Here is a 14,446-nt window from a genome sequence, read left to right as displayed (position 1 = left end):
AAAAAGATAATAAAACTACCAAAATTAGTGTTTTGGACAAAATGTTAATATAGTGTATAAAAAATATTAATACGATTTCTTGAATATGTCAACACAATTTAGCATTGGCATTTTATAATATTATATTGGCATATTATGTTAGTTATGTTGACATTAATCTGCTTCTACAAAAATACGAAAATTCAAGATTGTTTTTCAAATTTTGAGATCGGAGCATATGCAATCTCGTTAGAATCCTTATAAAATTATCTTTAACTTGATATATGTTATGTGAAAAAATAATTTAAATTGAGATAGTTATATATGCAAATAAAATTTAGAGATATTTTTTAAAAGTTAGTTTTTTGTTCTTAATTGATATAAATACCATAATTAACATTTTTTGTTCACTGTATTGATACTCGAAGCAGATAACTTTGAGTGTAGTGTATATAGAGAATAAAGAGTTGAAAACTTTGTAAAATACCCACACATCTTTTTGTAGATAATAGATTTTGCTTAGGAGATTTATTTTATTTATTATATTTTAAAAATTAAACCCTAAGTTTCTAATTTGAAAATCAACGACCTCTCTCTTTCGCTCTGGCTCTCATCTCTCACCAACCACGATACACTACAACCTCTTCCCTTTGAATAATGGCAAATGATTTGTAGCTATATACATTAATTATGTTAACTAGTGTAAAACCCACGATTAATTTATTTTTATGTCATTCTAAATTTTTAAAAATTAAACCATATCTATATGACAGGTTATGGTGTAATAGTTCCATACAGTTGGCGTTTAATCAAGTGTGTGAATTTTAATTATTTTTCAATTTTGATATATAATGTGTTGAATCTCTAGATGGGCATTCACCGTGTTATGTTGTAATTGTTCCATGCGATTGGTGTTTAATGAAGTGAGTGAGATATAAATAGATTCAGATATATTTGATATATTTCATTTTGTTTATTCAAGTTAAAAATAGATTATTATTTACGACCTTTAAAGAATATATATAATATACTCACAAATTGGTTTCTATAATCACGAGCTAAAATAGAAAGAAATTTTGAATTAATGTTATTTATTCTTGTTTTTAAATAAAATTACTTTTTTATTCTTGCAAAAATATCAATCAACAGCTTAAATAAGGGTAAATTGCCAAAAAGAATGATAGAATTTGGTTGAATTCTAGTATGCTATGTTTTCTTTACGAATAGACAATATATATTGTTTAATTCATTCGACAAACTTCTATGTAGATACTGCAATTTCACCAAAACAAAATTTATAACAAGATAATTGAGAATTCTCAGTTCAAATATCATAATTTTTCTTACTATTTTTAAAATAGCTGATATTTTGACATAATTCATGATTTTTTTGGTAATTTAGCCTTCAAAATATTTAGTGACCGGATTTTCCGTCTTAGCTTCTCGAACACTGATTCAATTATGTCAACTGTCAACATCTTTTAGCCTAAATTAATTGCTTTCCTTTAATATCACATTTTGGGGAAATTTTTGTGAAATTGAATTATCACTTCAAAATTAAAATTCACTTTGAGTTAGTTCAAATTCCACATTTTTAGGAAACCATAGTAAAAATTGGTATATCAATTATTACGATTTACATTTTAAGAATCATAATCCATATTTAATGAGATTCGTTTTTTTGTGATATATATCGACCATCAGAACTTGGAATTATTTATTAAACGATGAATTCAATTTGCCCATTTGAATGTACAAACAGCGTATTTCTACCAATTAATCGTAATTTTCATATTTTATTCCATTCTAATATATAATGAATCATTCATTAAATATTTCAAAATATAAAAAACCCCACACATTCGACATGAAATTAATTCATCTTTCTCCTATTTTCAGCTTCATTGTCCTTGCTTTTGCTGCAGAATGCACTTTTCAAATTTTATTATTATATATTTACCTTTTCCATAAACTCAATTTGCCAATTTAAATGTTTTCAGTTCTATTTAATCATGATGTATAATACAATAAACTGAATTTAGAAAATCACCACATTGATCAAAATATTTCAAAATCCTCCACACATTCGACATGAAAATAATTCATCATTTTCCTATTTTCTTGTTGATCATCCTTGCTCTTGCTTTACAAGGTACGTTTTTTAATTTGATTTATAAAAATTTACCTTTTCCATGATTCCATCTTTCAAGAAAATTTTCATGTTTTATAAATTTGATCTATTAATGTTTGAATCTATAAAAAATCGATTATACTATATGTTCGACGCCATTGTTTTCTCTACTCTTTCTTGTTCTATTCAAAGAGAGGAATAGTTAATTAATAAATCAAAATTTGCAACCAAATATATGCCTTTTCTACATTACTAAGACATTTACTTAGGAGTTAAGAGGTCTCAAATTTAATCTTGCCGGAAATACTCGTCGTATGCAATATCGGAAAAATTATGAAATTGAGTAGTTTGCTTTGAGAAAAAAAAGATTTTGTGTGATTCTAGAAAATTGTGAAAGTTAGTATATTTAGATGCTAATATTTGATTTTGTAATTTGTTTGTATTGCAGAAGTGAAGGCATGTGAAAAAATTATGTGCTCTGTTCATATGCAATTTGATGGATGTACCCCTGGGAATGCATGGTTTTATGTGCTCATAAATATAGAAATAAAATAAGATATGGAGAGTGCATCACTAATAACACTTGCTATTGTGTTATGCAGGGGCAGCCGCAGAAATAATTATCGATAGGGGCTGAGATTTTTAAATTTTATTTTAATGTATATTTTGAGTAATTTAGATAATTTATAGGGGCTTTTACATTATAACTTACACTATATTTGACTAAATTTCAAAAAAATTTAATAGAAAAAAGTAAAGAAAATTATTTCATTGAGGGTTTAAGCCCTTCCCCCTTTGGCTTTGGGTCCGCCCATGGTGCATATAAATATTTGATTCTCTCATATATTATTCCTCTTCCTCTAATAATTATTCCAATATTTTAACACTATTTATAAGATAATATAGTTATCGAGGATTTTTTGAAATATATGATGCACGCTGTTGAGATTTCATATGTGAGTTATTTTATTTAAAAATATGAAGTAAAATAATATCAACATAAATATATAGCTAGAGTTTTACTTGTCTCTCTTTTACGTAGCAAGTATGCTTAATGAACGAAAACGTATTCAACTCTTGAAAAAATATAATACATGTAAAAATTATAGTTCTAAAAACATTGGAATCATATGATTTTTTATGTTACTAGATAAATATCATCTTACCATTTAATCAAAGTAAAATGAAATTTATAAAAAAATCATTATAGAACCTTATTAATAACTGTAATATTACACTCAAATCCAAGAACTTTAAGTGGAGAATATAAAGAGGAAGTAGAACTGTAGAATAAGAAGAAAACTAATAGTGGTACAAAACACAAATGGGAGTTTGATTATTGACTTTGGGATGAAGCACTCTTAAATCCTTGAGCTATTCTTTTACATATCGAGATACATATAAATCAATGAAAAATTAGTCAGTGAAACCGTCGGTAGATGGATACTTGGTTATTGAACAAAAGGAATGGTCATAATTAAAATCTTTGAATTTGAATATTGGATGGGGACTACAGTAGCATTAAGAATGTTGTCACGTTTCATGTGAGTTTGAGTCACAAGTACATTAAATTTCCCTCTCTTGTCCTATATAAATGTTTTTTGTCCAAACATTCCATTGCAACATTTCTTCTAGATCTCTTCACTAAATTTTCATACTGCAAAAACAGAATGAGCAATTATATTTTTCTTCCCTCCACTTTCTCAATTAATGTATTTATTATCTTCTTTCTACTTACCCCTTGTCACACCCTTAGACCTTTTCATTGTAAGTCATATCATTATAATTACTTACATTGATAATGTATTTTATTTATTGATAATATTTTTTGTGGTGCAGTTCCTAGTCAAAGCAAAGGGAGTTACAAGCCCATGGAGGTTAAGGTATGGATGCTTTCAAATTAGATGATTTATCATAAAAATAAACCATGTGGAGTACAAGATTGATACTATGCATGTTCTATTTGTTTTTTTTTTTTGTTTTTTTGCCATTTGTTGGTTTACCATTGTTTTGTGGACTTTGCTAGCCGGTTCCTGACTTTGAGCATTTATCATTATATGAAAAATTATACGTAACAGGTAACTATTTGCACATGTATGTTTATTTGCAGGAAGGGATGGAGTTATACCCGACGGGTTCGAGGCTACCCGATTGCTCATACGCATGTGGGCCATGCATGCCCTGCCGGAGGGTCATGGTTAGCTTCATGACGTGCTCAGTCGAGTCGTGCCCCGTTGTCTACCGTTGTGTGTGTAAAGGAAGATATTTTCACGTCCCTGCCAATTAATTGATGTCACGTTCTATGTAATAATATGAGTCAAATTTTTGTTAGGGAAGTTTTCTTATGCAACCTTTAATTTGTGAGTAAAATATTTCTTCTTTTATTTCGTTAGTATTATTTTATTAATGACTCTTTATGATGCCATGAAAACATATGAAGTGTATTGGTGGGAAATTAAAGAAGAATGAAGCTGGATATGTAATGAGACAGCTGCAAATTAAAGATTAAAAAAGTGAACCTATTTAGGGGGTGAATTTGCAAGGAAAATAATGATTTGAATTAGAATAATTCATCTAGAGTGCTAATGACAGCTCTCACTTCACTCTAGTTCCATAATTCAAATTAAATTGCCTTTAAAGCAAAATAAATGAATATGGAATCGTTCTAGTTGGGAAGCCATTATTGAGTAAATAAATAAAGCTAATTTGAGTAGCACAATATGAATTACTTCTTTCAAAGGTTAATTGATTATGGCTTTATAAGCATTCTTTATTTGCTAATTTTAACCAACTAGTTAACTATTGAATGCCATTTTTTTTGCGAAGAAGAAAAGGACGAAAGAGAAATGTGCTTGACTCAATAATTTGTAAATGAGATGGAATAGATAAATTGCACTAAATCATTTTTGTACAAAAAATCGACTTACAAGATATTGACAAACACCCACAGCTAATTTACAGTCGTGGAGTGAAGTCGTGCTTATCTTCTCTCGTCCCCACCTAGATTCGTCATCATTTACGAGTAATCAGTAATGAGTGGATAAAGTTACTAGTTAAATATTTTTAATTAGAATATTGACAAAATTAACTATTAAAACCGTTGAAACTGCATAATTGAGCCGAACAATTAAGCTTGACACATTAATCATACCTCATCCAACAATTTAATTCGAAAAATATATAATTTCTTGCATTTACATTTGTTTTATTCAAAAAAGAGTGCAGTTAAAAGCTACGTGGCAACACAATCCCACCTACCCAAACCAACTGCCACTGCTTAATTCCTCAAAATCACTTCCGCCACTCTCGATGCTCGCCTAATTACATTTATGCCCTTGTTGAATTAGTCTTGCTGGGTACGGCTATCGAATCAGTTCCTAGAAAATCACTGCTCTGGCAATATCATTTTTTCAAAGCACTCATTTTCAGCTACCTCGACTTTTCCCACTGCTTTTTTTCCTATTTATATCAGTAATATTTTCATGAATCTAAGGCATTTCAGCTCAATCCATCTGCAGTTACTGTACCATTTTTGTGAGAGGTAACAAAAAACTAATCTTCCTTGTTTTATAATCCGAGTATTAATCGCAATTTTCGGCGGTGATTTTGGTTGTTTTTTGAGGATCTATTGACGCGCGTCAATTGTGTAATCAAGTATTCGTATTTGATGAATTCTAGCCTGCTGAGTTATGATAGTTTAACTCTTTTTCTAGATTGAGTTTTGCTACGCTGATTGATTTCCTAACTCGTTGAAAATTTATGTTGCGTAATCCGGTGGTATTCAGAATTCGTTGCTGTGATGATAGAAGTTGGATTAAGAGAGACTGCAATTTGTAACTTGTTGCACATTACTTGTTTGATGCAAAGCCGCTTAGAATTCTGATATTTTATTGTTTAGAGCTAATTAGTTATTCTACATCTGAAATCAAGATTTTGTTGGTTGTTTTGTTTATTTTATTAGCTAGCAAGCTTTTCCAATGGACCCGTCAAATGGTTTCGAGGAAACATCTAATCATGATATAAAGTCTTTCTTTGATTCATCGCCTCCTCTGAAGAATGCTGCAGAAATCAAAAGAAAAACTGAAGAGTTCATTCAATTGAATTCGAATTCAGGCAAGTTAGTTAGGTTAATCACGAAAAAAGACTACATTTTCCACTCGCGATTGAGCTGCAAGGTTTCACATTCATTTTGTCATCAGAACATCCTAGGAGGATCGTGTTGGTGACTTCTGGAGGGACAACTGTTCCTTTGGAGCAACGATGTGTGCGTTACATTGACAATTTCAGCTCAGGCCATCGGGGATCAACTTCTACAGAGTAAGCTGGCATTGTTATTTTGTTTCTTTTGAAAGATTCTATGTTATGCTTATGTTTTTTACTCTGGACGATGAAACTACAGATATTTCTTGAAAGCTGGATATGCAGTGGTGTTTCTTTATCGCGAGTAAGTAATGCTTCCTTTCTTCTTTAAGCAGAACCTCATGTTCGTGACGGCGAAAGTGAAACCGGCTTAATTACTTAGCTTCGAAAGCATTATTGTAATGTGTAGTATTTTGCAGAGGAACCTACCAGCCATTTTGCACATTGCTTCCGAATAATCCTTTGCTCGAATGTTTGCAAGTTACTGACGAATCAAATATTACAGGTTCGCTTCGTCACCACACTGCATTTTTGCTGAATTTCTTGTCTTTATAGTTTAGATAATAGGGAATGCTAGAGGATATTGTTGTAACATATGTCTTTTTGATGTTAATTGTCAATTTGCTCGATTCGATTTCTTTATAAAAACTATCTTTGATTTACCGTTGTTGCACATTTCAGCACGGCCACCATATGAGAAAACAGTCAAGGAAGCTATAAGTAACAGTCATGCGGTATGATCATCATTATCTTCACGTTTCAGTCTAATTTTTGCTGATCTTGCAACTTGATGAATAATGAACATGTTTGACTCTTTTGCAGGCAACGAGCTCTGGCACCTTGTTGAAACTTCCCTTCACTACAATCTTCGAGTATCTTCAGGTTGGTACTCTCACCATCTTTACGTAGAAACTAAGCTATCAAAAACAAAATTTTCACTTAGTTCTACCTAGTAATTCAGTTAGTCCTTATGATCACTTTTGTGTATGCTTTGCCAGAATTTGCAGTTGATTGCATCATTAATGAGCGGCCTCGGTTCACGTGCTCTGTTCTATCTCGCTGCAGCAGTGTCTGATTTTTATGTTCCCTGGGAGAGCATGGTAATGTATCTATCATTCAACTACCCAAAACAGCATGTCAGCATATCATCATCGAAAATACTAACTTGATTGGATAATATGTTTCTCCCTAACATCAACAGTAGACACATGTTAAGTTAAGCAATAACAGCATGATGGACTGTTTGAGTTTTCATCATCATGTTTTGTTGACAATAGCATCTGCTGTTTCGTCTCAGGCAGTGCATAAGATTCAGTCCAGCTCTGGTCCTCTGGACATGCGACTCGTCCAGGTTCCGAAGATGCTGTCGGTGCTGAGGAGAGACTGGGCTCCAAAGGCCTTTTGCATATCATTCAAGGTAATAAAATACTTAATTCAGTCTTCAAACAATGTTTTAATGACAGTTTTAGCCTGTTGAAGTCGGGTTAAAACTGTCCCAAAATCAGTTTATAAGGCTAAACAAGCGTCTTTCCCCTTGAAATAGGATATACATTTAACACAATGCTTTTCCTCCTCCACAGCTAGAGACTGATAAGGATATTCTTCTGAAGAAAGCCGGTGCGGCCCTTGAGAAATACAACATGGACATGGTGGTAGCTAATGAGCTCCTAACGCGTAAAGAGGAGGTCATCGTCGTCACCAAGGGTGGAAACATTATCGTTCAACAAGACAGAACGCGGGCTGGTGCTGAAGTGGAGGAGCCGCTGATCAAACTCATCGTGGACCAGCATTCTGCTTCTATAAACTCAGCCGCATAACTTCACAGCTTTGAGATACACACAGCTGACAAATGCTAATGATCCAATCCTTTTTTTCTTTTCAGCAGCACCTTATCAATGAGGCTTTCAGGTATGAAGAGCCATTTACTACTGAACACATATTTTGCTAACTTTTTTCTATAGAGGAAGAAAGTAATATTATGTTTTTTACACTTCATTTTGGCTTCTCTGTGTTATATGTTTGAGTGTTATTTTTGTTGTTGTGCGATGATATTCGAATGTGATGTCATCTTGTACACGTGTCGACAGAATTTGCGATTTGCTAGCCTCTTGCCTAATAAACAAAGATTTATTTATGTGGAAAAGATGATTCATTTAGATCGGCATGGGAGTCCAACTGTATTGCTTTGCTATAGCCTAGAATCCATGTTGTGTATTTTATTTTTGAAGGACAAACTAGTTTTTTATTGATCATTTTTACTAATTAATTAAAAATTAAAGTTCGATTCGCTCATATCATCTATAAATCACAACACAACGATTTAGGTACAAATTGAGAGATCATACTTGTGCCTAGACCATACATATTACTGCTTCAATCATATATGCACATAAGCCACATAAAAATATAGCAGTGGTTGGATTATAAATCGTTACTCAACTAAGCAAAAACTACAAGATTTATCTCATTTACAGAACTTCTACTATATATTTATATCCGTGGCTTAACTTGTACCTAATGCTGCTTCACGAACCTTGACACGACCGCACATCAGGCTGGTTCACCCGGGCAACGGGCGGACCAGAGCGAGCTCAGTGTCCGCAGACGCTGAAAATACTCCCCGAATGCAACCAATCCATTAGCTGCCTGTCGCGTAGTCAATATATGCGACATGTGCTGTAGTGTTTGTTGTCGTAAATGATCCGCCTGTACGTCCAAATTCGAGCACATTAGTACTATAATTCCGTCTACCAAAACACGGCCCGGGTCATTTAGTTCATGTTTACCTGGTTTATGAAACTCTCAAGAGACTCCAAGTTCTCGAGGGCAAAGGCCGTCTGGGAGCAGTAGTTCCCTGCTCCCGGGGCCAGAAATGTGACGCTCTGCGCCAGGGTCTGTTGGAGCTTCTCCATGCCTTGCGACAGAGCGTCCTCAGCCTGCACGCACAAGTGCTTCAAGTTATCCACATTCGCCGTTTGCTGATCAGTGAGAGGCTGCAGCTGAGGCATAACCACCTGCAACCAAAAATACACTCTCAATAAAATAGTATTCATATGCAATCGCCTGCAAACCACACACCAGAAACAAAATCTCGTACGTTGATGAGTTCTGAAGGCTTGAAGCCCCCGATCCACAGGAAAAACCTCTCGACTGAGGTCCTCCACATGCCAGAGACCAAGTAGAACGCGTCGGCCCTCGCGGCCTCCCTCTTCATGTGGAAGAGGTCATAGTAATGGCTGAGCACGCGCTCAACCATTACACGTAGCTCCAGATCGCCTATGGGCGTCTGGAGCACGTTCTTTAGCTCAGTGATCTTCCTCTCCTGCTGGTCTAGCCAGTGGCTGTACTCTATCTCGAACGATGCAATCCCGGAGCCCACGGTGCCACACAAGCCCATATGCGCCGTTGCACCGGCGATAAGCATTCCCTAAAATCAAGAATCAGAACCTAAACACACAAATTTTTTTTAAAGTATTGTTTGAATTTGTTAGGTTAATTCTTACCTGTTGTCTAGCTCGCTCGAGCTCGAGCTCGAGCTGAGCTAGCTTCAATCTGCTTGTTTCCAACTGTTGAACATAAGCCTACAAATGCAAAGCAATAACCTAGCATAACTATCCAAGAATTCAACAATTCTTGCACCATTCTAGTAAAATTAAATACACGAAATGAAAATCTCTGCACCTTCTTCCTGAGACGACTCTTCCTTGCAGCCTCACGGTTCTGAGCCAATCGCCGCTGTATCTGTGATCACAAAACTGGCTTCTCAAATCCTACACCAACGCGCTGGCATTGAATGTTTTCATTACAATAAGCAGAGTTTGTAAGGGGTCTAACCTTCTCAGATATACTTCTCGAAGCTCTAGAGTCCTCAGCTTGCTCCACTGATTTGTCCGAAGTGTACTCAATCTTGTCGTCTATCTTAGAATCGGCATCATTGATCATACAGACAGCGGCGTCAGGGCTGATGTTGCCCTCAAATGTGTCTTCCCACATGCTCATCTGGTGCATCGGTTCATACAATCCCAACCTTCCCGATGGCGCGAACTGAGTTGTCGGGGTAGTCATTTCAACAACCTGAAGAGAAAGACGAGGAAGCCCAACTTATTTGATAAGACACTTCTCCTTCGTCCAAAAAATTATGGACAAAAATATCCCAGAAAAAAAATGAAGAAGAATGGGACTTCACATCTTATTATCTATGAATTCTTGAAAATATTTTCTTGATCAGTAAAAATCACTCCAAATTCTGAAACTAAGGAATCTAGATCATAATTGATGTAAGAATCAAGAACTAAGAATCAACACAGAGAAAGAGAGAGAGAGAGAGAGAGAGAGAGAGAGAGAGAGAGAGAGAGAGAGAGAGAGAGAGTCACTCAGGTTGTAAGAAAATGAAGCTAAAATCATGTATGAGAACAAACAAACACATAGTTTCACTGATCATGCTGTTTTTAAGCAATAAAATTAAGAATATAAAAAAATCCCAGAAAAAAAAGAAGAAAGAGCCTTCGCATCTTATATCTATGAAATCTTGTAAAAAAATTCTTGATCAGTGAAAAAACCCCTCAAATTTATGAAATTAAGCTACAAAGGAATCTTGATCATAATAATGTCTCACTATCTCACTTCAACAACTGTTTCACTTCAGACAACACAATAAAAATGAGAATTTAGTACTACTAAACAGGCTAAACAAGTACTAGATTCAGCCAAAAGTAAGACAGCTAGTACAAGAATCAAACCAAAAAAATTTAAAAAATAAAGAGAACTCACAACTTTTGAATATAAAAATAATCTAACAAGAGATTCTTTTTCTTCTTTTCTTGTGTCCTCTGTTTTATCTTCAGATCACTCCACTCTCACAACGAAGAGCAAAATCGTGCCGAGCTTCGATAAGATTGGATTCACTTTGCCACAAAGCAGCTTCACAAAGCCAAGAATTTGGAAAAGATTCAGTCAGACATATGTTATATAAATAGGGTGTGAACGTGACAAGCATTTCATGGTTTCTTTTATAGCTTTTGTGATTGATCAAAGTGCTAAAATAGAAGCAAAAGAAGACTAAATATGGCTATGTAACAGTCAACAGATGGTTTTCTTCCCCGGCTTTCTGGAGCAGCTAATCAGCACGTGCCAGCGCTGCGGTGGTGGCCATGTCAGCAAGAAATTTTAATATATTATTGAAACAAAATTAGTTTAACCTTTTTTGTTTTGATCAAGTAATGTGTGGCCTAATGTGATGTGTTTAGTCTAAAATGGTGAACTTATGTTTCTTTTAAGAAAGGCATTGTGAGTTAAGCTTCTTTTAGTTGGACTACTTAGTTAGTTAGTTATCACACTCTCCTTGCCCTTTACATGCTATTTTTGTTGCAAAATGAAACTAAGTAGTTCGGCCCTAATACGATTTGTATCCTGACTAGGATGTGATAAGATTATATTGCGCTTATATATAGAGTTGTTATTTCATGTAATAACTTACAACCGAAAATTATAGTGAAATCCCTGATTTAGCATATCCCGAGACGTAGATATATATAGTATCGAACTGCGTAAACATTTCTTGTGTTTGTTTCGTTTATGTTCGTGATTAACTGTTGCCATTAGGGTAGAAGGTTTGCTTAAGTGTTTGCTAAATGAGTGTGAATCTTGTTTCTCTTTTTGGAAAGAGAAAAGCTATGCAGCCATAATATGGCCGGCCATAAAATGACATTTTAGTAAATATATCAACTGTAGATACTATTTATTTAATTATCTCGTTTAATGCTCAAATATTTTTACATTACTACCCTTTCTTTTTTCAAAGCAAACGTTTTTTTTCAGTTCTCTACTTGATTTTTATTATGTTCTTTTTCTTTTAATAATAATTTTTTTCATTAATTTATTTTTATTTTTATTTGTTTTGCATTGCAGGAGTATAATTTTAGTAACAATTATATAATTATCTGACTTTTTTAAATAAACTGATTCAACATTCACTTTTCCATACTTAATATTTATTCCCCTTTTCCAATTAATCGATTATACATCAAATACTCTTTAATTAATCAAATGAACCTCCATTTGATAATTGGGAATTCGATTCAAATAATGATAGTAATTATGCATTATTTGAATCTTTTGTTCTCCATAAAATAACATACTAGTATATGCTATTACAGGACATTATGATGGTCACGGAACTCTTCTTCATATTAAATTGTGACATAACATTATATAAGTTCTATAATACCTAAATATAGATTTAAATATATCATACTATTATTTAAATAATTTGATATTTCAAATTATCGCATTTTCAGTTTATCAATTGATACTTTTCATTAGTTTTCTATTCAATTGAGAATCTTTTGTATTTAGGTCTATTTTGAGATATAATTAATCTTTACTTCAAATTTCAATTGAAATTAAATTAAGCTGGAAATTTGGTTGATGTTCAGTCAAACTGAAAAAATATAGTATTTCAATTAATTTTATATTTAACTGAACAGTTAAAATTACTTAGAGAATTACAGATTCGGTTGAATAAATTGAAATTTTGTTGGTCTTGATTTAATTGAACAATTGAAGATTACATTTTATATCCAATTCGATTGGGGACGTCAATTGATCTTTTGTGCAAAGGAAATGCAACATTGGTGAATCTTATGATTAAAAAATTATGGATTTCTATTTATGTTGAATTTAATTGAATATAAATTTCAATTGATTATATATTCAATTACAAATTCTATTGATTTATTATTAAATTGGACTATTGAGGATTTCAAATGATTATTTATTATGGACAACAAAAAATCTATGTCACAACTTAGTTTTATGAATTATTAAGCATTTCACTTCACTTTATTTTAATGAATTCGGTAAAACCAGAGGATTCCACTATTCAATTATATTTATATTAATTAAAATCGTCGGCCATTCAATTGAAATGAAGATCAACCGACTCCCTCTAACGAGTAAGATAAACTGAAATTCGAAAATGTTTAACCAAATAGTATAAGATTAATTGGAATCCCAATTTTTTAGAAATATTTTAGAGAAACTGAAAAATAAATTGAATATCTAAAATATCACACACAGATTAATATTCATTTTTTAAGAATATATTATTACATTTTATTTGATAGAAACTAAAAAAATCAGTCAAATAAAAAGGAATCATAAAATATATTAGTAGAATTATATTTTAATATTTATGTGCAATAACTGGTTAGAAATTAATTACGTCTTGCGTAAATCTATATTTTTTTACGTACATATTCTTTTAAATATTCCTAACTTTTGTTGTTTCTGTTATCAAAATGATAAATGAGAAAAAAAAGAACGACTCTTAATTATGCTTTTTTGTAGTAGTAAATGTAAGGACTCAAGAGTAGAGAAAAGGGTATAATTGTCCTTCAAAATCTGATGCTTTTAAGATGAATAAATACTTATTAAACTGGTACTGTTTTCCATAAAAAAATCTGTTTATGGTCAGCCATAATATGACCATTTTGCACTACCCTTAGGGTTGGAACGGTACGGTATACCGCGCCGAAATGGTCATACCGCATACCGTACCGTACCGTGCGGTATGACCAAAAACCATACATTTACCGTACCGCTTTTGTCGGTATACCAAAATTTAGATATCATTACCGTACCACTTTTGTCGGTATACCGTACCGTGATTTCGGTATACCGCAATATGCGGTATACCGCGGTATACCGTGATTTCCGGTATATACCGCAATTACGGTATATACCGTTTTTGCGGTATACCGTGTTATTTGTGGTATATACCGTTTTTGAGGTATATACCGTTTTTGCGGTATACCGTGTTATTTGTGGTATATACCGTAAATTTACGGTATATACCGTAATTGCGGTAAAACGCGGTATACAGCGGTATATACAAAATGCATATCTTTACCGTACCTAAAACTGTCGGTACGGTATACCGCAAATTCGGTATTTTTAGAATTTTTTCGATACGATAAGTGCGGTATTTCGATATATTTTCCCAACCCTAACTAGTCTTTTGGAAAATTGAGTGGTGAAGATAAATGATGCTTTTATTTTGGTTTACACTTGTTTTGACTACTTGTCTTGAATAGTGAAATTCAAAAGTTATTTTTTTACTGACAGATATTCAAGATTCCTAGACTAAAAACAGAGGTAAATGCTCTCTATTATTGAAGATGAAATTGAAATAAAAGT

General features: G+C 33.0%; 3 protein-coding genes across 4 annotated transcripts; 2 read left to right on the top strand and 1 right to left on the bottom strand.

Moving 5' to 3' along the window:
* Positions 1-3,748: 3,748 nt before the first annotated feature.
* Positions 3,749-4,554, top strand: LOC121764963 (protein EPIDERMAL PATTERNING FACTOR 2-like). The gene is made up of 3 exons (XM_042160996.1): positions 3,749-3,877; positions 3,950-3,993; positions 4,221-4,554. The coding sequence occupies exons 1-3, from the start codon at positions 3,781-3,783 to the stop codon at positions 4,395-4,397; spliced, it is 318 nt and encodes a 105-aa protein (XP_042016930.1). The 5' UTR covers positions 3,749-3,780; the 3' UTR covers positions 4,398-4,554.
* A 947-nt stretch (positions 4,555-5,501) lies between these two features.
* Positions 5,502-8,414, top strand: LOC121765894 (phosphopantothenate--cysteine ligase 2-like). The gene is made up of 10 exons (XM_042162177.1): positions 5,502-5,651; positions 6,072-6,223; positions 6,310-6,427; positions 6,510-6,554; positions 6,670-6,755; positions 6,932-6,984; positions 7,073-7,132; positions 7,249-7,350; positions 7,548-7,667; positions 7,831-8,414. Exons 2-10 carry the CDS (start codon positions 6,088-6,090, stop codon positions 8,065-8,067), a joined length of 957 nt encoding a protein of 318 aa, XP_042018111.1. The 5' UTR covers positions 5,502-5,651; positions 6,072-6,087; the 3' UTR covers positions 8,068-8,414.
* Positions 8,415-8,615: 201 nt separating this feature from the next.
* LOC121765893 (transcription factor TGA7-like) lies at positions 8,616-11,448 on the bottom strand. Of its 2 annotated transcripts, none has more exons than XM_042162174.1 (7): positions 11,021-11,448; positions 10,085-10,324; positions 9,932-9,991; positions 9,754-9,831; positions 9,348-9,677; positions 9,037-9,264; positions 8,616-8,956 (listed from the first exon to the last, which is right to left on the bottom strand). In XM_042162174.1, exons 2-7 carry the CDS (start codon positions 10,313-10,315, stop codon positions 8,801-8,803), a joined length of 1,083 nt encoding a protein of 360 aa, XP_042018108.1. In that variant the 5' UTR covers positions 10,316-10,324; positions 11,021-11,448; the 3' UTR covers positions 8,616-8,800. The 2 variants fall into 2 exon arrangements, with proteins under 2 accessions (XP_042018108.1, XP_042018110.1); XM_042162176.1 differs by lacking the exon at positions 11,021-11,448 and adding an exon at positions 10,437-10,984.
* Positions 11,449-14,446: the final 2,998 nt, after the last annotated feature.

Source organism: Salvia splendens, chromosome 14 (assembly GCF_004379255.2).
Source record: "Salvia splendens isolate huo1 chromosome 14, SspV2, whole genome shotgun sequence".
NCBI classification, from domain to species: Eukaryota; Viridiplantae; Streptophyta; class Magnoliopsida; order Lamiales; family Lamiaceae; genus Salvia; species Salvia splendens.
Note: the sequence above shows the minus strand (reverse complement) of the source record. Positions and strands in the feature narration are given on the sequence as shown.